Source organism: Pecten maximus, chromosome 7 (assembly GCF_902652985.1).
Source record: "Pecten maximus chromosome 7, xPecMax1.1, whole genome shotgun sequence".
NCBI lineage: Eukaryota > Metazoa > Mollusca > Bivalvia > Pectinida > Pectinidae > Pecten > Pecten maximus.
Genome location: NC_047021.1, coordinates 29,928,545 through 29,952,908, shown reverse-complemented (window position 1 = coordinate 29,952,908; position 24,364 = coordinate 29,928,545). Strand labels below are relative to the sequence as shown.

The window sequence follows — 24,364 nt, the reverse complement described above, 5'->3', positions numbered from 1 at the left end:
TGCTGATCAATATGTATTTCACGTTTGTCAGTGTGTTTACACGGAGTCTCATCAGTTTACTTACACGAGACAAATATTCCGAAATGATTTTTACATATTTGTATTCGTAATAAAGATAATTGGAATGATAAGAAAGTGTTAATTCGTTAATTTGTTTTGTTGGTACAATATCCGTACCGAATGACACCGAACTACGTACTCTACCAGGAAAAGGGGAGCCATGGGCTTAGGCCTACGTTAGATGCCGCGATCGTTTCATTCAAATGACCACGATTAGAGACAGCGATTTAACCATTTGGTATTACTTTTGTTCATTGTTTTGATAATTCATTCATGGCTATTGGGGTCCACTGCATATCGAGAATCAAGGGGGAGGTAGGATGTCAGTTTTGGTTTTGCTATAACCGATGTAATATCTTGCTTCCGTGCGTTGTCAATTTTAAAATCATCATATTATATTTCGTACGACTCAAACCCCAGATCAATCGACATTTCCACGAGGACACCCCTCTCACTCAGTCATGTTGACCACCAGCAAATCCACAAAACGTATCCATGTTGATCTTTTGAAGACAGACGACAATAAAATATAAGTGAGTGTAGTAAAAACAGTCCGTGGTCAAAGGCCAGAGGTTAGCCAATCAGATTTGTTGGGGTCACAAATGACCAATCGGAGGCTTAGAAAGTGGTTACACACAGCTGCGTTTAAGCAAAAACAATAGCACACTGCTACGAATTTTATCACGTACAATATCATTTGTGAAACAAGCGTAGTTATAGGATAAAAATACTTGTTTCATAGGGAAACTTTATGATGAGCCTCCCAGTCAGAGAAGGGATTATTTTTGTTACCTCTGGAACAATGATTAAAGACTTGTAAACGACATGAACATATTCTTGGATATTTTGTTTGGATTTCTCTTTGGTGATTGTTCTCCTATTCAATTGATCAAATTGTACAATGTTCGTTTACATCAATACTTTGATATGAACATCAAGTACTGACTATAAATATGAACTTTTAAAGGTATAAATAAGGCACGGATATACCTTTCGTGTGTGAATTAATTCTATCCTTCGAGGAAATTAAAAGAATATTTGACAGAAAATCGTCAATTTTTTGTAACGTTTCAAAACAACAAAGTCAAGCTAACTTCTGCGTTTAAAATCACAATAATTCGATGCATAATCGTTCGCCCAGTGTTCCAATAGTGGCGACGTTTTGATGATAAACAGAAAATATATAAATGTAATACTAAAGTGTAGTACTAAAATACATCTATGGCGATAACTAGATCATAAATTAGCACTGTGTAAAACTATAATTCCAATGTAATATCTGTATCATTTTGACATTTTGTAAAATGTTAAAAAAGAAAGTCTAAACAGTAAAACGTCTTTTATTGAAACAAAACATTTAAACAATGCAATACGTATAACGATAGTTTACACCGGTATCGAGGAAATATACTCTTAGTGGTGCAAATAAATACATTGCTGTTTCTAAACAGGTTTTTCGGCATAGCCGTATAATATTCTTTTTGCCCCAGATATGACGCGACAGGTGGCGTTACTGGTCAAGATGAAGTGTGTGATTGGTCAATGTAGCGGTAAATTCAAAATACAGAAATGCAGTTAAAACGAAACAAAGTTAAGATTGAATGCAAGCTGAATAAGTTGATGTATCTTTAAAAATGACACATTGTTAAAATTATATTCCTGATGCAAATGCAGTCTTATCATAACTAAAAATTATTCAAACTGATATAATTGTGTTATCCGTGCTGAAAAGTATTAGTTCGTTGATTTATTTCACCAGCAGTTTTACATCATAATTAACCACCAGCATTAAAACTATGCCGTTTATCTTTTTTAAAGATATTTCTTGTTCTTTCGAATGTCTTTCTTGACCTTGGTTGTTATATACCTAAGTAAATGTATACCTAAGTAAATTGTCGGACACATGCTGCTGTCTCGATGAAGGGGATGTACATGGTTGTGTTTCTGGCTCATCCAGGGTCTATATACATGTAACCCTCTTGGGAAGTGTCATGTTAATAAAAAAATTATTATAAAATTAATATTTACACATGCTATTAACTTGAATTGCTTTTGTGTAATCCTCTTGTTACGATAAACAACAAAGTCTGCTTTTCAAGAGGTTCACGTCTTGTCAAATGATCTAATGAAATGGAGGGGGTTTTGATGTATCTGTCGACGTCTCCGAATACATCGGCGGAGCGATAGGTGTGGAGTGCTGGACGACCATTGCCGCTGGCTGTGGTTGGTAAGCACCTAGAAACAAATCATTGGGTTAAAATATATTCTGTCATTTTAACTATCTAATGTCACTTTTCTCCGTTATAGAATTACAGCGAAAGAGTTTATTGTTATTCGATTTTGCATTGAATTAATTTTATCAGACGACAAAACAAACAGTGATGGTGTAAATATTGAAGACAATATGAAAAAAAGAGTCCATGACTACAATGAAGCTAATGCTATTTGTTCTCGATACAAATTTCTCAAAATTGTTTATAGTGTGAATTCCTTACCTTGTCCAGTGTGTATGTAAGGTTGGTTCAGTTGTCCTGAGGTGATAACAGCATGGTTTTGTATGTTAGATGTAGCAGGCTGCATTATTACCCCTGGATTAGATCGCTGATTCCTATATCGGTAAATAAGGTACAGCACAACACACCCAATCACTATACCGGAAATGATAGCAATCCCTACGCCTATGTATACTACTGCCATGTCACCCGTATCTGTGAAAAATAAAAACATTAGAAGTAATGGAAATATATGCCCGATAATATTTGTTTATTTCAATTTTCATTTAAACATGTTTTATCTGTATCATTTTTATACAAGTACACAAGGAAATTTGGCACACGTTTTCTTACTTATACTAACACATTTTGCGCTGGAATATTACTACACACATATTTATACGATAACATATATATATATATATTATAGGAAAAGACCATATATTTCATGAATATTCAATGTGGTTAATCCCTTCAGGGAATATTCAAGTAAAACGATATAGTTAAGGATATGTTAGCTAATAATTGCTTGATCACTTTTTAATTACCTTAGAAAAGTAAACAACCTTGGCTTGATTTTTTTTTGTTTTTGTTTGTTTTTTGTTTTAGTCAACATTCATCGTCTAACTCGTTTGCGATAAAGAATTATTATGTGTTTACTATTTGCAATTTAGAGAATCTTACATGAGTGGACGTAATATTGAAACAATTAAGCGCGTTTAATCAATTGCATATTACATAGCAACGAGTGTAAGATCCTGTTTATTATATGACTTGGTGAAAATACAAGCAAAAACTTTCAAAATTATTTCTGAAAAGACTCGGACGGTACATGTACATTTTCTCTGCATCGAAAATCTTACGACGGCACATATTCATTGTGACATCATAAAGTATTTGTGACGTCACACTGGTGTTATTACATATATAAAAACATTTTATGACATGCCATTTATATGTGTTATATAAGCTAGATTTAATGCTCAATACTAACGATTGATTCAGAAGTAAAATATAGAGGGGTACCTATACATAGAATATGTTAAATTGCTCACTTAAAGAACATGACGGAATATTGACATGGCCAGATTGGCCCTAACTTGAAGTTTTGAACTTTCCTAAGATTCTTCGTGCTAATATATGATTAAATATTCCAATTTCATTTATTGGTTCAGTTTTTTTTATAATGACGTTATTGTTTGCGGATTCTCTTCACTTATCCATGTTCTGTAGAATATTTACAATAATATATGAAATTTATATGATGAGTGCGTTTATCCCTGCGCTGACCTGTCAAAATATGTTTACGATTACCGTCGTAGTGGTACGTCAGTGTTGCTGTCAGTGTCAGTGTCAATGAGGATGTAGAAGGAGATCCTGCTTCGAATTCGATGTCTAAATAAGTCTCTTCATCAGCACAGAACTTCGGAGGTAATCCGCTATAGCAGGAATATTCCTAGATAACAGGAGATAATAACTTGTCAGAGGTTAATTTGGCGCTATCGGTTTTTTTTGCTTATTTCTAAATAATGTGAATAATATAACATACCTACAATTAATTCCAGTATACACTCAGATAGGTTAAACACAACATGCTGCCTGTATTTTATAACAGCAAATACAAGTACAGATTATTGTTTTCTTATAGGAAACTCAAATTCCAGTGGCAATCGGGATAAAATCATAAACCCGTGTTTATTTTACGGAGGCTAATTGATATGTTATGAGCCTCATATTGAGGGATTTGAATTTTTCGTATATATTCAAATGTAAAATTAAAGTTATGATGAAAATTATATAAAAAAAGGTTTCTTATTGACGTTGATCAAAGGTGTGTGCGGCTGAAATAGCACGGGTACAATGGCATATCTTTTGACAGACAAAAGAAGTGTAGCATTATATATATTTAAAAAGAAACATTTCATTTCATAATTACCCGACTTGGCTCCATATTGAACCCACTGTAGAATTTCATTGCGAAATCGCAGGTATCGATATCATATTCCAAGACTTCCACACACATTTGGTATCTGTTTAAAACATCCACTGCACTCCTACCAATGAAGGACATTTTACAGAAACGCGGTAGCTTCCGTCCATCCCATTCAACCTGAACATGGCTGTACTCATTCAGTTTGTGGATTTGGAAAACACAGGTTGTATTATCCACTTCCATCAGATCAACTGGAGAAAAAAGGACACCAATATGATAATATATAAGACAATATTCATTTATTTCAGAATCTGATATCACTTCTTCAGCAGCTGTTAGTATATAATAATAACAGTAGGAATCACGTGACTTTGTGGTATCGTGCAGGCCATGTAAACGAAAATTCCAGCTTCAAGTATGTTTTATTTACATCTTTATTATACAGCTCTATAATATGTTAATGCAATAGATCATAAAGTACACATCAAAGTTTTACCCTGGTTTTTGATAGATGCTAAACATCTGCTGTTTCTCACCGATACATGGCCTTCTGATTTTGACGGCCTCCCAAATATGTTCAAGTATCTAACAAAATCTGTTTGTCATGATTCACAGCTAAGGTTAAAATTTGGTGTGTACTTTGATCTCAATGAGATATGTAGCTCTAATTTATATTGTAATAAAGCATATCTTTATATTGCTATATTAAACAACTGCCTTTATCATGCTTACGTTTTACCCATTATCACAAGATTCTAAGATCATTACAATGTAGGCACATATGATGATTAAGATAACTTCTCAAGCCGCTGGATTACATGGATATTTGGAAGAAACTCTCTGACCTATATTTGGAATGTAACAAGCTGTACCAGCGTGTAATGACCACGCTGTCTGGATTACATGGATATTTGGAAGAAACTCTCTGACCTATATTTGGAATGTAACAAGCTGTACCAGCGTGTAATGACCACGCTGTCCCTGACCGTCCGAGAGGTCATTAAGATGTCATTTTGTTATTTACTTACTGGCTGTTCCAGATACGTCGTAGACAGTCACATATCCTAACAGGACGAATATCATCAACAACAGCATTTTTGGATTTTTTTATTTCTGAAACAACGAAAAAAATAATTCATCCATGCAACCATAAGTTATTAAAACCGCTACCGGGGTTTCCTGGGGTACCCCGGTTTCCTCCTACAGTAACACCCCTCAGGGATTGATTGATATAAGTTGATATCACTTATCTCGAAATTGATGTAAAATAAATAAACTTTATATTTCATTAATTTTCTTAATGCATTTGATTTCCGAAAAGTTACGACTAACATGTCAGGTATATACTTTATTAGATGTGCCAATATAAAGGGGTACATACAAAAAACTAATCTAAGGAAGAATGCAAAGCTATGTGGGACTCAAACCCATCACAGCGTCATCAACCCTAACGATATGATATGACAATTCATACGATCTTATACATCCTTTCAGACTGTTTATTTACACAATTCATCAATTTTCATTTTATCGATATTGAAAAATCTGAAATCACGTTCACTTTTTTAGTTTTTTACTCAAATGTTTGTTTTGAACTTTTTAGAAATTGTTTGTGCTAATTTTTTAATTTAGTAATTAACAAAAAGTGTATAATTTGAACCAAATTGATTTAATCCCTCTCACTTCGGTTATAAGATACAAATCTAACCATATGTTCCTTTATTCATTGATAACTATGACGTTATTAAACCGGTCTTTGCCAGTATGCAATAATGAGGAATTAGAGAAAGTCATAGATTTTTAACCGCTTAAGCGTCTTTCAGGAAGAACACTGTTAATAACGATAAGGTATAACGATATGGTATAACAATATGGTATAACGATATGGTATAACAATATGGTATGACGATATGGTATAACAATATGGTATAACGATATGGTATGACAATATGGTATAATGATATGGTATAACAATATGGTATGAAGATATGGTATAAGGATATGGTATAACGATATGGTATGACGATATGGTATAAGGATATGGTATAACAATATGGTATGACGATATGGTATAACGATATTGTATAACGATATGGTATGACAATATGGTATAATGATATGGTATAACAATATGGTATGAAGATATGGTATAAGGATATGGTATAAGGATATGGTATAACAATATGGTATGACGATATGGTATAACGATATTGTATAACGATATGGTATGACAATATGGTATAAGGATATGGTATAACAATATGGTATGACGATATGGTATAAGGATATGGTATAAGGATATGGTATAACAATATGGTATGACGATATGGTATAAGGATATGGTATAAGGATATGGTATAACAATATGGTATAACGATATGATACAACGATTACAGCCATATAAGCCATTAAATATTGATGAAATCCTAATGAAAACCTAATTTTATAACAATGATAACGTATAACATTATGATATAAACTAAACAACTAACGATAGCATTAATCATATAAATGACCAAATAAAATCATTAAATACTATGAACAAATCAAAGCATAAAAAATAACATGATATCCAAATAAAATTATATATTGATGAAATTATACACGTATAACGCTAAAAACATCAATATATGGATAAATGATATAATACAATTAATATATATCAATTCACAGACTTTATATCCTATAGTGTTCCATAATAGTATATCATTAGCTGTACCATTAACCATAGCGTCAACTGTTTCCACAATGTATTTTTCCGTACTCTGGCTACATATTAAACTAAACCTTAACAAATACCTATCTTTTTATCCGAATCAAATCCACCACGCAATTACTTGTCATGCGGAAAAAACATAAGGTTAAGACTTGGAATTGTCTCCCTTGTCATATCCTGCAGATATGGCAGATCATTGGTAGTCGACTGAAATTGTACCAAGCCCTTCGGTTAAGTCCTTTTACGGATGACTTACCTGTCCATAAACACTGCCATCAGTAACTAGACTTTTAAAATACTTTTACTAAATTACACGACATTAAATGTCACGAAGACCTTCCCCTGCCAGAAATAGAATCATCCACGTCGCCATTTTGAGAAATGGGACTGTAAACATAAATAATAAAGTGTACAAAGGTAAACCTAATTACCAAACAACGTTTCCATGGAAACTCACGATTAACCGACACTAATTTATCTTATTCAATGCCTGGCATGCTTCTAATCTCATTTTCAAAATAGCATCAGTGACGTCGGAAACCAATAATCAATATTACGATTTCTGAGTTGCACACTTTATGTTATGTTACATTATATGGTATATATATATATATATAGGTGTTTACATTATTTGTTGTACAAGTTCGTGCCTGTTTTAAAGCTGAAATTCATTGGTTAGCAATTATCGATTTTTTCTACCTTGGTAGGTTAACTACGTGAAAGATAAGATGAAAAAATAGATATATAACCTGTTATGGGTAACAGTCGCTTTGTGTGATGACAATACTCGTGTGCTTGATTATGAATATGTGCAACAATATCTATTCGTTGATGTCTACAAAGGCAGCTTGACCATATCATGTTCAGACACTCACCTGTACGAAACTAAGATCCAATGCGTCCACCCTCCAAAAGCAGTACAGGTAATGATGCGTCATTGCTATATTACCTGGCTACCCGTGCGGATCATATTATGGGTATAGCACACCTGGGTAAGCACGGTCACAAAGCGGTATATGTTTTGTGAAGATGCTGTGTACATTGATATAATATATTCCAGTCACGAATGCACTGACTACGAAGGACTCTTGATCAATGTTTGCTTATAATTGAGTGGTATGATAGCTGGTTTATATAAGATAGTATAAAATTGAATATTAGACGTAAACGTATTTTGTGTGAATAATTTACATCAATGTTGTGAGAATGAGTTTCATTCCTTAACCAAAATTGATGTATTAAATCTAAATAAAATTCATAATAACGTTATACAATACTTACGTCAACATTGGAGGATTTATTAGACTTTACCTGTTATTTGATCAAATTAACTTATACCAGCTATGACAGTAAGATTTGTTGATATGAGATAAATGAACATCAAAATAAGAAACCATTTCAAATAAAGTACTAAGGTGAAAAAAGGAATATTCAGACACAGGTTTTAATTTAATGATAAACTAGTTGTTTGTATAAATTCCGTAAAATCTACTATGACGCATGGATATGTTAAATATACAGTGATGCCTGTTTACTTTAGTAAAACATGACTCAGCTGAGTTGGTTTATATCATGTCTGTATTCAGTTTCCCGTACTTGTATTACACGTTCTTATTGTGTTAGGTAATCCTACCGGTCGTGATAAAAGTTAATTTCTAAAGTGAAAATTACCACGCATAAAATATATATTATACATATAAAATACATTCAAAGAAAGCCACGGATGAGATACTGGTAAAAACTGCTTACTGATGTGATACCTTTATATAAGTCCAAATTCGATCACAGAAAACGTGGAATAACTAAATCCCATTACGTCAGTATCATGTAATCCGACATATAGTCATTTGTTACTAGTTGGCGATATCAACATGACACAAATTACCCGAAATGCTTTGTCAGCAATCAGTGATAGGGAAGGAGAGAACTGTATTGAATGTCTGAGACACGTCAGAAAATACACAACGGAAAGAAAAGGAATTGAACCCATCATCCTGGATCTTATTATAACTTAATGAAGAAGAATTAAAAGGATATCGCTTTTGAAAGTCCTATTTGAAGTAGTGATCATATAGCACTTTTATTTGGGGGGGCTTTTTTTTTCTGCAAAACACTACGGACAGTGAAACACCACGCCTGAAATACAGTAAGGGAGATAATAGCAGTATCCGAAGAGATATGCCAGATGACTGGTCAGGGTTACTGCATGGAAATATTGAAAAAAATGTACAATAAATTCACTGATTTTATCGTGAAAGAAATCAAATTTATTTATTCCAAAACACAACCCTTGTGGTCACCAAGAAAACAAAAAGGATAATATGCTGATCAATTTTCAAGATTTTTAAAATCCTTTTCCAAAATTTTATCAATAATGTTTCTGATTTCTCTTTATAGTTTCGTGTCGTCTGCAAAGAGTGGCGTCTCTAATTGTGCAATTTCTGGGTAACCATTAATATACAGTACAAATAAAATTAGCCCAAGCACGCTATGACTCGGCATCTGTTGTTGATAAAGTCTTCCATCCAGTTGATTATCGTTAGCCCGTATCCTGTAAGTTTTTGTATTAATCTACGATGTTGAACTACATGTATATCGAAAGTGTTCATAAAATCCATGTATACTACCTTCAATTGATCACATTTGTCAATTATTTCTTTGCATCCTTTCAAAACGTCAGTAGTTGGAGTTGAGCAGATCTCCCGGAAACAAAAGTAAAATGGCTATTACTGAGTAGATTATTTTGGTTCATGTGATCATCTATGTTACTTCTTGCTAGTTTTTCAAATGTTGATGCAATAATACTTTATAGACAGACTAGTCTGTAATTTCCCGTCTCTGACTTTGAGCCCTTTTTGAAGATGGCAGCTCTGTTTGATTTCTTCTAAGTTTCTGGTAATTTACATTCCTGAAACGGTTTACCAAATATTTTCGTTAGAGCTGTACTTATATGCTTTTGTAGTTTTTAGGATTAGGGGTGCTTCATGTTTTGAGACTTGTTTTCAGATCTGATCTGATAGCAAGTCACTAACAATTTCTTTTAAATATCTTTACAAATTTCGTTTGTTTATAATGTATTGGCATCTCGTACGGCGAGATATATATGAGGCATACTTGAGAAATCTTTTATAATATTTTACTGATATTGTAAGTGATCCACCAACTTACTTAGACGCAAACATAACCTTATTGTTTAGTTACGAAAACCCTCTTAAAAGTACAGACCAAAAATTAATCTAACATATTTTATTCAATCAAAGCATGTAAATAACAACAAACATTTAGTCGAAAAACAAATATTATCTCCCCTAATGTCATTTTCCAAAATGAAATTGTAGAAAATGTTTAATCTCATAAGCATCTCGGTATATATATAAATTGAAACTGGTAAGTGACATCATCATATCAATTTTCTTTATAATAAAGCGTGTAAACTCATACATTTATTTCTGTAAAATATAACATGAAATGAATCGCAAAACATTAATTACCATATTTACTGCTTACATTACACCCATACTAGAATATGGTGATATTATTTTCGATAATTGTACACAGCAGGATGCGGCACTGCTTGCATATATTCAAATATAGGCTGCTAGAACTAATGCAGGACTACGTAAAGGAACCAATATAAACTGTATTGTGAAATGGGTAGTTTGAACTTGGTTGGGACACCCTTGCTGCAAGACGAAAAAAACACAGACTTATTCTTTTAGATAAAATACTTACAGGAACTGCCCCCTCTCACTTGATTAATTAACTAATCAATTGAGTCATTTTCAACAATATAGACCCATGCTGATTAAGAAACGAAAGGATCTTTACGATTCATGTTTGCAGAATAAATAAATATGCCAAAAGTGTTGTACCGTCTATACTAAAAGATTCCAATAATTTGCAGCAAGGTTTGATCTATCCAATAACACATGATTATATCAATTCAAGCAAACTTCCAGAAAATCTGTAGGTGACATTATTTAAGATACAATACCATTTTCATTAATATAGATGATAAAAATACAATATTCTGATCTGTCAACTTAGAAATTCTTCAAGCAACCATAATTTTCATCTTTATTGAGATCATCTTATGGAATGACCTGCCTGTAGCTGTGATACTAATACCATGGTCCATAGTTAATTTATTTTTCAATAACCATCACAATTACCCCTAAATCTAAAAAGGCTTCCCGCCAGATCTGATGGTCATGTTTTGTGCGTTTTATGTTTCTCATAATAAATATTGCATTATAAAGTTAAGGTAATTTAAAACATGATTGATAAGAACTATTAATAAATACGGACAATGTAACTTTAGTGAACCAACTTCAAATCATTTTATAGTAATTCATTTTTAAAAAAATATCAAAACCCTTGCTTTGATACAAATAAACTTATAAACAGTTTGAATTGAACTACATCAACCAAGCTAAATTATTTTTTGCTTGATTAAATTAATTAAAAATAAGAATGCAGTATCCATGGCTTGCCCCAAAACTCATGGATGGATGACCTTTGACTTTTAAGCCAATATGGACATTTTTTGGTCTGTATCCTATGGGTGTAGGGAGCGGTTCCATGGATACAGGATTCGAAGCTAAACACATTTAAAAGTCTTGAAAAACAATAATAATGAATACAAGTTATGATAATATATATACATAAATATTATCCATATTTCCAAACACATCTAATGTTTGATCGGTTTATGCTTTATGCTTCATTTTCTACTTACACCAAATATGTTTATATATATATATTTACTCGTATACTAGTTGTTACATTTAGGAGAAAACTTATACAAGCTATGCCTGTTGTTTGATCCTTTTTCCTTTTAGAAATAAAATTAGCTGAAATTAATATTGAAATTAAATAACAACTGAAAATTATAACTATGTACAAAGATATATAATTAGTATTGAGAAAAACAGTCGGAAACCTTCATTCTCAGTAATATTCCTGTTACTAAAGTGTTGATGAATATCGACAACATTGTAATTATTATATCAGAATTTTTTTAATATTTAAACAATTCTGCGACTTTAATATCGTAGTTTTGCTAGTGATAAATGTTTGAAATTATAAACATATTGAGCATGGTCAAATTTAAAGGTAAATATTTACACTCCTTGTATTGTCAGTTCGGCCTTACTAACAAGATTGGCGTTTGCACTTCGGTAAGCCTCGATCTGGCGAGTACACTTGCGCAAATTTAGGCTGATATTTACATTTGAGAATTTATTTGTATAACCATTATGTAAATCAAAGCAATATGTGAATGAAGTTGAAAATGTTAAGACAGTTCACAGAAATTGAATAAAAAATACTTCCGGGTATAACAATATTTCCCGTCATATTGGAATCAGCTGTTTTGCTCTTCCATCAGTTGTCGGACTGTTCCGTCAGCGCGTATAACGTCAAATGAATGATGATTATATTTTTCTTTTATAAAGACAAGTCAAAATGAAAAAAAAACACACACAAGTAATAGTTTTAACCAAAATGGTAGAAGTATGGTCATAAAAACTGCGAAATAGTATCTTAATGAAGTGGTGTAAAAGTCATTCGCAAAATAGTAATTTCTTTCTTTCTTTCTTTTTTTCAAGGATAACTTCCTTTTTCAAATTAAATCACATACAGTTTTTTCTATATAAAAAAAAATATTAGTTTTATTCTTTTGGTTACTCAGTGATATATTTTATGTAGACACTTAAAAGAAATGTATCCTGTACACTTCACTCTTGTGTTACATTGTCGTTAAGTCCAGGGTAGGGAGGCGGGCTGTACTGGTCTGCCTTCTCCGAATATTGTGGAGGTTTGATGGTTACGTCAGGTTGATTGAGATCTAGATTTAAAACAAAATCTTTAATAAAGTATTATCAATTAATCATCACACACACACACACACACACACATACCATCCCCACCCCCTATATTGGTCAGTCAAGATGGCCGCCAGGGCCTCTGAGGTTGAAAAACTAATTAGCTATAACTCTTTGACTGTTGAACGGGATTCAATAAAACTGAATTGGTTTGTTTGATGAGTATGTTTGAACATAGATAAAGAATTGGCCATTTTCGTATTTTTTATTCATTTATCTTTTTTTTTCAATTGAAACAATTTGGTATTACAATGTACACAGTATGTTATTTATATATATATATATATATATATAACATAGTAACACAAATTGCGAAGGAAGACAACTTTTTGACTCGTGCCTTGACTGGGCCTCGAATTCACGATCTACGGCATCCAATCGCCTAGCCAGAAATACCCGCAGCTTAAACCGCTACGACACACCGGCGTTCTTAAAAAAGAACGTTTCAATGGCGCAGTGATGGTCGGCTCGATACCCTGACATGATCATTTTTGAAGTCGTCTATTAGATGATATGAATTCCTGGATCGCAATTTATTTACATACATGGATACGAATTGTACATATATTATAAATATTTCTCTCGGTACAACTACGACAGGAAATTCAAATCTATATCTTCGGATCACCAACACATAGTGTATATGATACATGGTGCTAATAAATAGATGTATAACATATTAACACAAATGAGGAAGGAAGACAAATGTTTGACTCGTGCCCTGACTGGGCCCGGAACTCACGATATACGGCACCCAATGGTCTAGCCAGAAATACCCGCAGCTTATACCGCTGCGCCACATCGGCGTTCTTAAAAAAGAACGTTTCAATGGCGCAGTGATGGTCGGCTCGATACCCTGACATGATCATTGTGGAAGTCGTCTATTAGATGATATGAATACCTGGATCGCAATGTATTTACATACATGGATAAGAATTGTACTTATATTATAAATATTTCTCTCGGTACAACTACATCGTGCCGCTCTTCAGAGGATTATATATATATATATATTATGAATTTATGATGTTTAGGACTTAATTCATATGACCATTGTATATAATCAAAAAAATCCCAACCTAAAAGTGGCTTAACCTTTGATGCCTTTTTCAGTCAGCATATCTGGAATGTATATTTAAGCGAATGCAGTTTACAGGAGGATAATATCAGTGCCAGTCAGGCTAATCCCTGTGTACGACATACCTTCATCAGTGTTGACGTTTCCCTGGTTACGGTTACCACTTGAGGAAGAGGCATGTTGTGCCATGTATTCATTAAATGTAATCCTGGAGAGTCGGAAATGTTTGTACTTCTTACGCACAACGGCGATTATGGTACATAAAAGGCAGGCAAACGAGAGGGACATTCCACCAATTATACTGTATAGGGTAATCTTGTTCATTTCCGCCTCTAAACAGTACAAATATATACATATATATTCAGATCCTACATCTCAACAAGAACACATTGTATGCATATTTTAGTCAACTAGATTCTCATTTTAGGATGACGATTGTTCTTCATTTAGATATCAAATATATATTTTATATTGTGGGTACCATATGATGTATTTTATAACAAAATGTGTATGCACTGTGGGAGATGGGGAATATCTTAATAACTTTATGTAACAAGAGTTTGCATGTCACAAACATATCAATGGATAGCTCCATACAAAAGATTTAAATATATGCAGAAATAAGAAGTCAAGATGGCGGCCAGTACCGGTTGTCACAACATTAACCTAACTTAGAGGTAGACTTTTCCTGTATAATTTGACATGCAGCTGTGAGATATACCCTGAAAACAGCTCTCCGATTCTGGAGAAAGTGATGAAAGTGATTTTGGTGAAGAAATTTTATGTACACCGCATAAAGGTGGACAAGTTAAAGTGAGCCCTCATCATCTACTAATCCTATTGTGTATCTTACTGCCAACGATGCAGGTACCTATCCCGGCCCAGCTGTTATCTGTAATACTGTGGTTTACCTGTGTTACCAACCGACCCTTACATTACATGCATAGCATGTCCAAGCGGTTATCATAAAAATTGTCTGGGCATAGACATTAACTCTCAGACCAGTAGCAATAATCTTATAAGATGACTTTGTGATCGATGTGTAACACATCTCAGCACAATATGAATTCTACCAATCAACTGACGATTTCTTTTAAACTTTTCCAAATGGTTTTAAAAGTGTTCATATTAATATTCAAGGAGTGATTAACAAACTAGATCATCTAAGGATACTGCTCCGAAAGCAAACCTTTGACTGAGAGTAACTCACTGCTGACATAGACGATTCTGAGGTTGCTATCAGTGGTTACAATGTCTTCAGAAATCGCAGAGGGGTGGCGTTTTAGTCAATGTAAGAGACAACCTTTCTGTCATCCATGACGTCGCATGAGTCCCGAACGACCCTGAATCGGTCTTCCCCGATCTCTAACTGAAATGTTGTGTTAAGTTTTGATGACAGTCTACCACATGTTGATGCTTTTGTTACCAGAAATAGATTTATCATACCGCATAGCGAGTTTTTCGAAAAACAAGTTAAGGGTCTTAGCGATGGTAAAGCCACAGGTCTTGACAGCCTTTCTGTTATACTATTTAAACTTGCCGGCGATGCAATTATCAACCCACTTGTCTACATGTTCAATATGTCTATTGATACATGTACGTTTCCCCCCCAAAAAATGGAAAAGAGCAATAGTCTCTCAGTGTTCAAGACATATAATTACCGACCTATCTCTGTACTGCCTATTGTCAATAAGATACTTGAGCTGGGGTGACACATTTATGGCTCTTTTTAAACTTACCTTTCTGACAATAAGTTGCTTAGTGACAGTCAATTTGGATTCTGACCGAACCTCTCTACAGATTCGGCACTTATAAATGTAGTAGAAAGATGGTTTACAAAACATAGATGAAGGCAAATTGACTGGTATACTCCTCCTTGACCTAAGCAAGGCTTTGTATACTGTCAATCATAAGGTTAAATCCATGAAATGAAGTGTTATGGAGTCTCTGCAAAGTGTCTAAGCTTTTTTACCTCTTATATGAAAGGCAGATCCCAATGTGTTAATTTTAAAGGTAAATTGTCAGAGTTTGAACCCATCACTAATATTGTTCCCCAGGGGTCCATTCTTGGGCCGTTATTTTTTATTCTTTATATTAATGACTTTACGAAACATGTCCATCATAGTTCAGTTACTATGTGCGCAGATGATACCTCCCAAGATGTAGTAGGTCATACTAATGAAGAAGTATAATTTTGTCTTTCAGAAGATTTAAAGCGTACTGTGGAGTTACAGAATAACAGAAAATATTCTAGATACTCCAAATGTCATGCGTTTCATCCAGTAGCTTGCTAATATGTGAACAGTGCAACAAATATTGTGATATTAACTGTATTTTATTTTTATGTGTTTGTAACCTGTTCATTTGTCCATGTATATTTTGTGTATCATGGCCATATTGTAAATTAGATGTCAATATAAATATGTCACCATGTATAAAGATAAAAGATTCTATTATTTATAATTATCATTAGACATAGTTAATAAGTCAAAGGGAGATAAATCTCCACAATATCAATCTTCTATAATAATCATTCTTGAAAGTATATTTTTAAAGAAATCATCATTCTTCAGCCTACTATTCCAGTATCGTCATCTTATACCAACAATTATCTACTATATCATAACTTCTCATTAATGTTTATATTTTTACTTTTAACACAATCTACTACTTCTTGTAATGTATGTTTACTGTACCATTTGACACTGTTTTGTGTTCTATACTAAAAACTATCTTACGTTGCTGTACAATAAGGTGTATTTGTATTCTCTAAATGTACTACCATAAACTGTATATTAAAAGACTGAATAAATCATATTTCAAAACTGAAAAAATAATTGTCAAGAATTTCATACGTAGTGACTACTAGAAAAAAAGTCCAACATGTAATTAACATTTACAATGCGCTTAATTGAAAATACTTTTTCTGTTAATGTAAGGTTAAGTCATACGTACTATAAGTGTAAGTATTTACTGCCCTTACTCTCAGCTGAAAAGAAGAGTCGGATGGAACCGAAGTGGACATTTCTATCCACAACGTGTCTCCTTCTTCAGCACAAAACCTGGGCGGTTCGGAGGATCTGCAGCTGTATTCCTAGTATCATAAAAGGTACAGATGGTAACCTAATCAAATGACCAATACATAAACATAAATATAAATGCTATCAGCACCTGTAGTCATTTTTGTCAATTGGCTGGTCTTTTACAGTCTATAGACATATTTAGCGTTATAAGAATTTGATAACATCATTGCAAGATATGACATACATTCGTACATTCGAAAATATCATATCAGTGGACATTGCCGGTAATAATATATTTATTGTCGAAATATAATCTCTACTTCCTATACATACATGTATTTACCTGAATTATGTCAAATATTTAAAAAAAAAAAAAAAAATACCTTCCTATACATATATGTATTTACCTGGATTGTGTCACGTTTTCTGTATGAATAATACTTCAGTGTGAAATGGCATTCTGTGATTTGGTATGTGTATGTGTCCACGCAGACTTTATCATGAGTGTCTGACGATATGGAGCTATCCAAGTTGAAACCGAGTTTACAGTGAGGGGACAGTACACCACCGTCCCAATTTAACTGGTAGTATCTATACTCATTAAGGACATCAATCCCTTGAGAGCAGGAAGCATTGTTAAGAATTTGCAGATATTCTGAAAGGAAAACAATGTATTGAATCAAATTTTGTATACATTTGCAGTAATTCATGTAGATGTCTAGAACAGAGAAAACCAGCTGGTATGAATGATTTTAATGCTATTGGGAATATCACGTTTTCACAATAAAAATATTATCAAAGTTGCTGCCTACATCGAGCAGTAAGAAAACTGCTGCAATAAACAATAAATAAACAGTAAAATGCAAATACTTATTCATTTAAACTTATTTTGAAGTAACGATGTGAAATATAAATGACAATTTAAAAAAACTTTCAACAAGTATTTATCATATACGACTATATAAGCATATAAGCACAAACGAATTATGAACGTTGGATAGAGATTGTGCGATTCAAATACTTTTTATTTTCTGTAACATAGTTTAATTGACTAATATTAGTTTCTATGTTGGATACTCACTGGCATCAGCCGATGTGTAGTCAATAACACTATAAAACAGAATCACCAACGTCACAAACACCTGAGACATGTTGTTGATTGTATAGACCTGAAACAATCACGTTTGTGTCAGTAACATAGTAATATATCGCAGTATGTAACACTCCATAGGTAGGGAATTGTTACTTTTCTCCCACCACTTAAAATAATTGCATATCAAATTGGTGGTCAAGGTAAGTTTGTAAACAAATGCACATGGTCGGCGCATGAATATCCTCAATGGAAGAAGTACCAATCCCAACCCCCCCAAAAAAATCATCCCAATATCATTACAAAAGAAAACATATGTCTTATTGATTAATTAATTCCAATATATATTCAAAAATACACTGAAATAAGTTATCAGTGATACTTTTCTGATGTAAACAACAGTACATCGTGTCATTTTATTAAAATCTGTGTCTCATACGCATATCTAACATTAAATAACAACGTGGGAACTATAATCATGAATCCTCCACTTAAACAGGAAGTTAGTATGTTCGTAATCGTTAAAATCGGTTATGTGTTATGTATGCATAATCCAGTTACGCTAACAAAAGACACGACAGTGTTTACGGTAATCCTACACCGTGAACTAAAATACTGCTGGTTAGCCAAGTGTTCATGCTACTTGTCTGTAGATAAATACGTTTTTTGTTATATCTAGTGTTATTTCTTATCACGATGTGCCTTCCTGAATTTGAAAACTTCAATTACAAATTCTTAAAACGATATTTACTCCGTTTACGGTAAACTGTGTCATTTCATTATATCAATACATATTTTAGTTACTGAACACTTGTAAGTATTGTATAGCTGTACTACCATGGTGATTATTTTGTTTTGGCAGGTGTAAATAAGCATTTCGGGTCTCCTCTTTTATTATATTTAGTCTTTGATGATTGATACAAACTTGTACTATGAGGAGGGGAGTTTTGGTGTTGACATTGGTCTGTGTTAATAAAAAGTAATGTATATAATGAATATGCATTATTATAAAAACCTTCCTGATTGATGAACGGGTTATTTCATTGCCTACATACGTGTACCTATAAACGGGTAAATATGCGGAATATATCTGTGTCCATACAAGAACATTTAACAAAGATATGCCTTACCGGTATTTTGACTAGAATAAACGGAAAGTATACATTATATTCAAAATTAACTTACCTGTCCAGTTAAATTAACCAGGAAGGTCTATGCACCAACCGTCTCGTCAAACTCTATTATAGCCTCGGTCTACACTGTTCTGGGTGGCCTGGTTATGTAATGGAGTCCAAAATGTAGTGAACTTGAGTCCACATTGTAGCACACAACGTACGTAGTGCCGTCGGGTTCAAATGTTTGTGCACTAGACCTGAGGTGTTTCGTATTTCAGAATATTTCATTGTGCAGATCTTTGCTACAATGGGAATAAGGCAACAGACATAGCCTATACAAGCCCTCTCCCTACAATGATAATAACAGTACAAACACACCAATACACTAATATATAAAATTAATATAAATTATTATGATTATATGAAAGTGATAAATTATTATAAAGATAGTAGACTGTACCATATTAAATAAAACATCGTGACATAGAATTAAGTCATATTCATATCATTATGAATCAATTACAGTTTATATATAAACTATTCCGGTAAAACGATTTGTATCTCTGACGTAACATTGAACCTTCTCTAAAATAATTTTGTTTGTGATAAGATATTGTGCGTTTCAGATCCATCCAAGAAAGTTTGGATAGTTAGCGGAATAGTGCTATCTAGTTGAGCAATATAGTAATCTAATTAAAATCAAGATGTTCATCTCATGTAACGTAGTAATGATGACCATCTAGATTTTAATTAGATTGAAAATATAGTTGAAAAGAAGGCGTCTAGGGAAAGTATAAAGAGGATAGTGTAAAAATAATAACTATCTTTAGTTTGTACACCACACAGGCAGGCTGAACTGTCACTATGATGAGAGATAAAAAGGTCATTATTGAGATTACTAGCAATTTCTAAGCTGGCCTACTATAGTCTTAATTCTACGACCACCATAATTCTTAAAATTAAAAGTGTCTGGACATTGGGTATTCGTATCAACTATATGTGTATTTAAGATACTCTTTTTTAATGATCTTATAGATGTGAATGTAGGAAACGGACATGTAGGATCATTCCATTCCGTCATTAGGGACGGGAAGAAGCTATTTTGATATAAATGGGTTCTTACAGCTGGAACATTAAACAATCTACTATGACGAAAATTATATTTGTCTCCTGTATTAACGAAAGGGACAATTCTTAAAGATATCTAAAAATGCAATATTTCTATGTAGATGTATTATTTTATCAAATACAAAATGTAGTATTAAGCCAGATTCTTGGTAAAGTATGGCATGGTTTGTTCGTTTTAAGCACGTAATGATGCGACCTGCTTCTAATTAAATCGACCCCAGGACGTCATACTCAGTCTGATTACAATAAACCCTAAGACCTTAGGTACATGATACATTTATCTACATTTGTATAGTATATATCCATGAAGACTGTAAATATTATATACTACTTTGTAACCCGAATATTTCAAATGAATACGAAATATGATATAGTTTATCTTAAAGCATACATTATCAGAGAATCCATAATGAACAATTGCCTGACGTTTACCTGTGTATGTTTATTAAAGGTGAATATGTTGTTGTTTTTTTGTTGTTGTTTTTAATCCAATTAGTTTTTACCTTAAATATGGATTACATTATGCAATCTTTGTTACATTTTAATCGTACCAGTCAATCTTTTTGGAAATTGCGGGATTCTCCCGACACAGTTTTGGCAACTAGACCATATAAATCTCACTAATTAAGGAAACTCAATTTATATACCCAAATGAAATGTGACACACATGGTACAAGTTAGGTATAGGCCTGGTCCCGGGACAGGAACCTGAGTTTACCTAGACGAAATTAAGTCTATTTCAATAAATAGTTTATAGTTTATTATAATTTATAGTAAATACTTTACAAGGTATACCTACAACCATGACAGAATTTGAATTTATCGAGAAATATACTTGAAATCATTTATTTATTTGTTAAAATTTACTTTACATGATGTTTTTTATCATATGTTTAATTCTAAATGTTCAGATCCAAATTGATAACTATGACAAATATGATATGTTTGTCCTTAAAACTGTATAATCTGGTCAAAGTAGCTTCAAAATGTCTAGACCGGGAAAATCATGAGCTGATTAATATATTACAAAGGGAATGAAAATAATTAATATGTGTTTTGAAATGTGCAGGTATGAAGTTAACTTCTTTTGAAACAAAATATAAGTGTACCTATATATATTCCTATGTATCCAGTATATTTTAAGTAATTTGTTATGCTGGAGTATGGATATACATGAACTGTTTATATAATAATCATATGGTAGTATTATTCGATTCATATAGATTGAATCAACCATGTAAACTAAAATATTCCTACAGATTAGAAATTGCATAACATCACTGTGAACAGAAGTGCATATCGTAGTGCACTAAGGTCCCATTGTAATACGGTACACCCGGTACATTGTTAGTGCACTACACTATTGAGTCAAGTTTACTTCACTACACGTGCACTACAAAATGCACTATATAGGTAGCAAGTTTAGTTTGCACCGAACTGTATCTTCTAGGATTTTGAACTCAATCCACATCAGTGTTTTTTTTGTTTTTTTGTTTTGTTTTTTTTTTTTATAATATTTTGAATTCTGCATATCAAGTAATAAATGCTTGCATTTAATAATTAAAAATAATGAACTAGCAGTTATATATTGTCACCAGAATAACCATACTTATGATGGTACGGTTAACAACGGTTTCAGCATCAAGTGTGAATGACCCACACAATATTACAGCTTAAAACGTTACCTAAAGTTTAATGAACCCGCCCAGACAGCTATTTCTGTGTTTGTTATGAAGAAAGAATACTTTGAGTTCATCGGCGGTCATTGTAGGGATAAAGAACATACCAAACAACAACATGTTTACAAATCTCAACCGAGGTTTCCAAACGTAATATGTGATTATGTTCAGGAAGGGTAGATGTAAATTGGGTTATGTTTATCAACCTAGGAATGGGATGATTTTACGGATTTTAGTAATAAAACAAATCACATAAGTCAGAGTATCTGGGCATTGTAACATATGATTCGAGCTTATAAGAGGTGTTATGTATGTTGTCCTCTCATTCTCAATTATGTTAAAACATTGATCTTTTTATTACTAAGTTTGTAAATGTCTAAAAAAAAATCAACTTGCAAAACTGGTAAGAAATTTAATGTATATGATCATTTCAGTTTTCAATTCAAAATAAACAAATGCACTATGCAGTTAATTACTTTAAGTCTCTTCAATGGAAAGCCTGTGGCAGATAAACCTCATACTAGTCGAGAGCAAAATGGTGTAATTTGGGGATATGATTGATAGCAAATCAGCAAAATATGTAAGTATCGTACTCGACTCGATGAGATTAATGTACCATATTGAAGGGGGGATATATCCCATAGTTTAGTTCATACAGAGGAGGGAGATAAGTTATTATGAGGAAAAGAAAGTGATAGGAAATTTGTGATACGTAAACATCATACTATGGGATGAGAGATACCATTACTTAAAAAATGTACCACATAGCGTAGATTCACAACCACCTTTATAAGACGTGGGAAAGTATGTGTCAAGGTCAACCTTTATTTTTATCGATATTTGATACTTATATGTACATATAAATAACACGTGATGTCGGTGGTCGGTTGGCACAGTGACATACTTGTTTTTTTACCTAGGAAGCCGGATGACGATTTCCCGATCGGACGAGAAAAACTATAGGGTTTCCTCTGGCCCTGATACCATGTCGAGTTTCCACTGGCCCTGACACCATTTCGAGTTTCCACTGGCCCTGACACCATTTCGAGTTTCCTCTTACCCTGACACCATGTCGAGTTTCTTCTTGACCTGACACCATGTCGAGTTTCCTCTCACCTTGACACCATGTCGAGTTTCCTCTGGACCTGGCACCATGTCGAGTTTCTTCTGGACCTGACACCATGTCGAGTTTCTTCTGGACCTGACACCATGTCGAGTTTCTTCTGGACCTGACACCATGTCGAGTTTCCTCTGGACCTGACACCATGTCGAGTCTCTTCTCACCCTGACACCATGTCTGGTGTTGAGCCCTACACCAGACATTGTGTTGGTGTAACTTTTCTCGCAAATGATGTAAAATGAGTAGGGTTTACCTGATGTCTGATATTATGTACGATGGTAACCTGTTAGAGTTGTGTCCCTTCCTCCTATGTCTGTGTTATATAGGTTCATTATAATGATACAATTCAGATTAAATATATCGATATATTACCTGTAGTATAGTAACTTGCCATCTCTGTTCCGTTATCCTTGTTGAATACTTGCATGTGCTTGTTCGAGAATAATTGACTGCATGAGTCGTCAGCTATAGAATCCAGAAATATAGGAAACTAACATTGTTTTGCTATTAAAATTAACAAAAGAAATATAATGTCGCTTAAACAATAGAGACAAGTCTTTATTCATGTTTGATTTGTTGTTTGTGGCTTGTGGTTAAAAGATCAATTCGGAATATTATCATAAACAAATTCATTCAAACGCATAGGATCTACGATACTTCCTCACAAAGACATCATCTGTTTTCATTTATATGACAATAAAATGTATACTTTCTTTTACCTTAGTCATACGCGAGAAATACTATCTTTGTTGTGTTTGGTTTTGTTTGTTTTGTTTAACGTCCTGTCAACAGACAGGGTCATTTCAGGACGTGCCATATTTTGGAGGTGGAGGAAAGCCGGAGTACCCGGAGAAAAACCATCAGCCTACTGTCAGTACCCGGAACTGCCCCACGTAGGTTTCGAACTCGCAACCCAGAGATGGAGGGCTAGTGATAAAGTGCCGGGACACCTTAGTAGGTGATTATTATCGGTATGATAATTATGAGTTGGCAGACAGCAGGCGTCAGAATCCTCTTAACTATGAAACTGGCATACTCTTGGAGA

The 24,364-nt window shown here is 33.4% G+C and overlaps 2 protein-coding genes across 3 annotated transcripts; both read right to left on the bottom strand.

Moving 5' to 3' along the window:
- Positions 1 to 1,382: 1,382 nt before the first annotated feature.
- On the bottom strand, positions 1,383 to 8,184 carry LOC117330526. Of its 2 annotated transcripts, none has more exons than XM_033888897.1 (6): positions 8,077 to 8,184; positions 5,514 to 5,598; positions 4,489 to 4,736; positions 3,843 to 4,008; positions 2,556 to 2,768; positions 1,383 to 2,295 (listed from the first exon to the last, which is right to left on the bottom strand). In XM_033888897.1, exons 2-6 carry the CDS (start codon positions 5,578 to 5,580, stop codon positions 2,183 to 2,185), a joined length of 807 nt encoding a protein of 268 aa, XP_033744788.1. In that variant the 5' UTR covers positions 5,581 to 5,598; positions 8,077 to 8,184; the 3' UTR covers positions 1,383 to 2,182. The 2 variants fall into 2 exon arrangements, with proteins under 2 accessions (XP_033744788.1, XP_033744789.1); XM_033888898.1 differs by lacking the exon at positions 8,077 to 8,184 and adding an exon at positions 7,458 to 7,762.
- A 4,669-nt stretch (positions 8,185 to 12,853) lies between these two features.
- LOC117330527 lies at positions 12,854 to 19,721 on the bottom strand. The gene is made up of 6 exons (XM_033888899.1): positions 19,463 to 19,721; positions 18,269 to 18,356; positions 17,595 to 17,842; positions 17,120 to 17,258; positions 14,290 to 14,496; positions 12,854 to 13,049 (listed from the first exon to the last, which is right to left on the bottom strand). The coding sequence occupies exons 2-6, from the start codon at positions 18,336 to 18,338 to the stop codon at positions 12,940 to 12,942; spliced, it is 774 nt and encodes a 257-aa protein (XP_033744790.1). The 5' UTR covers positions 18,339 to 18,356; positions 19,463 to 19,721; the 3' UTR covers positions 12,854 to 12,939.
- Between the last annotated feature and the right edge of the window lie 4,643 nt (positions 19,722 to 24,364).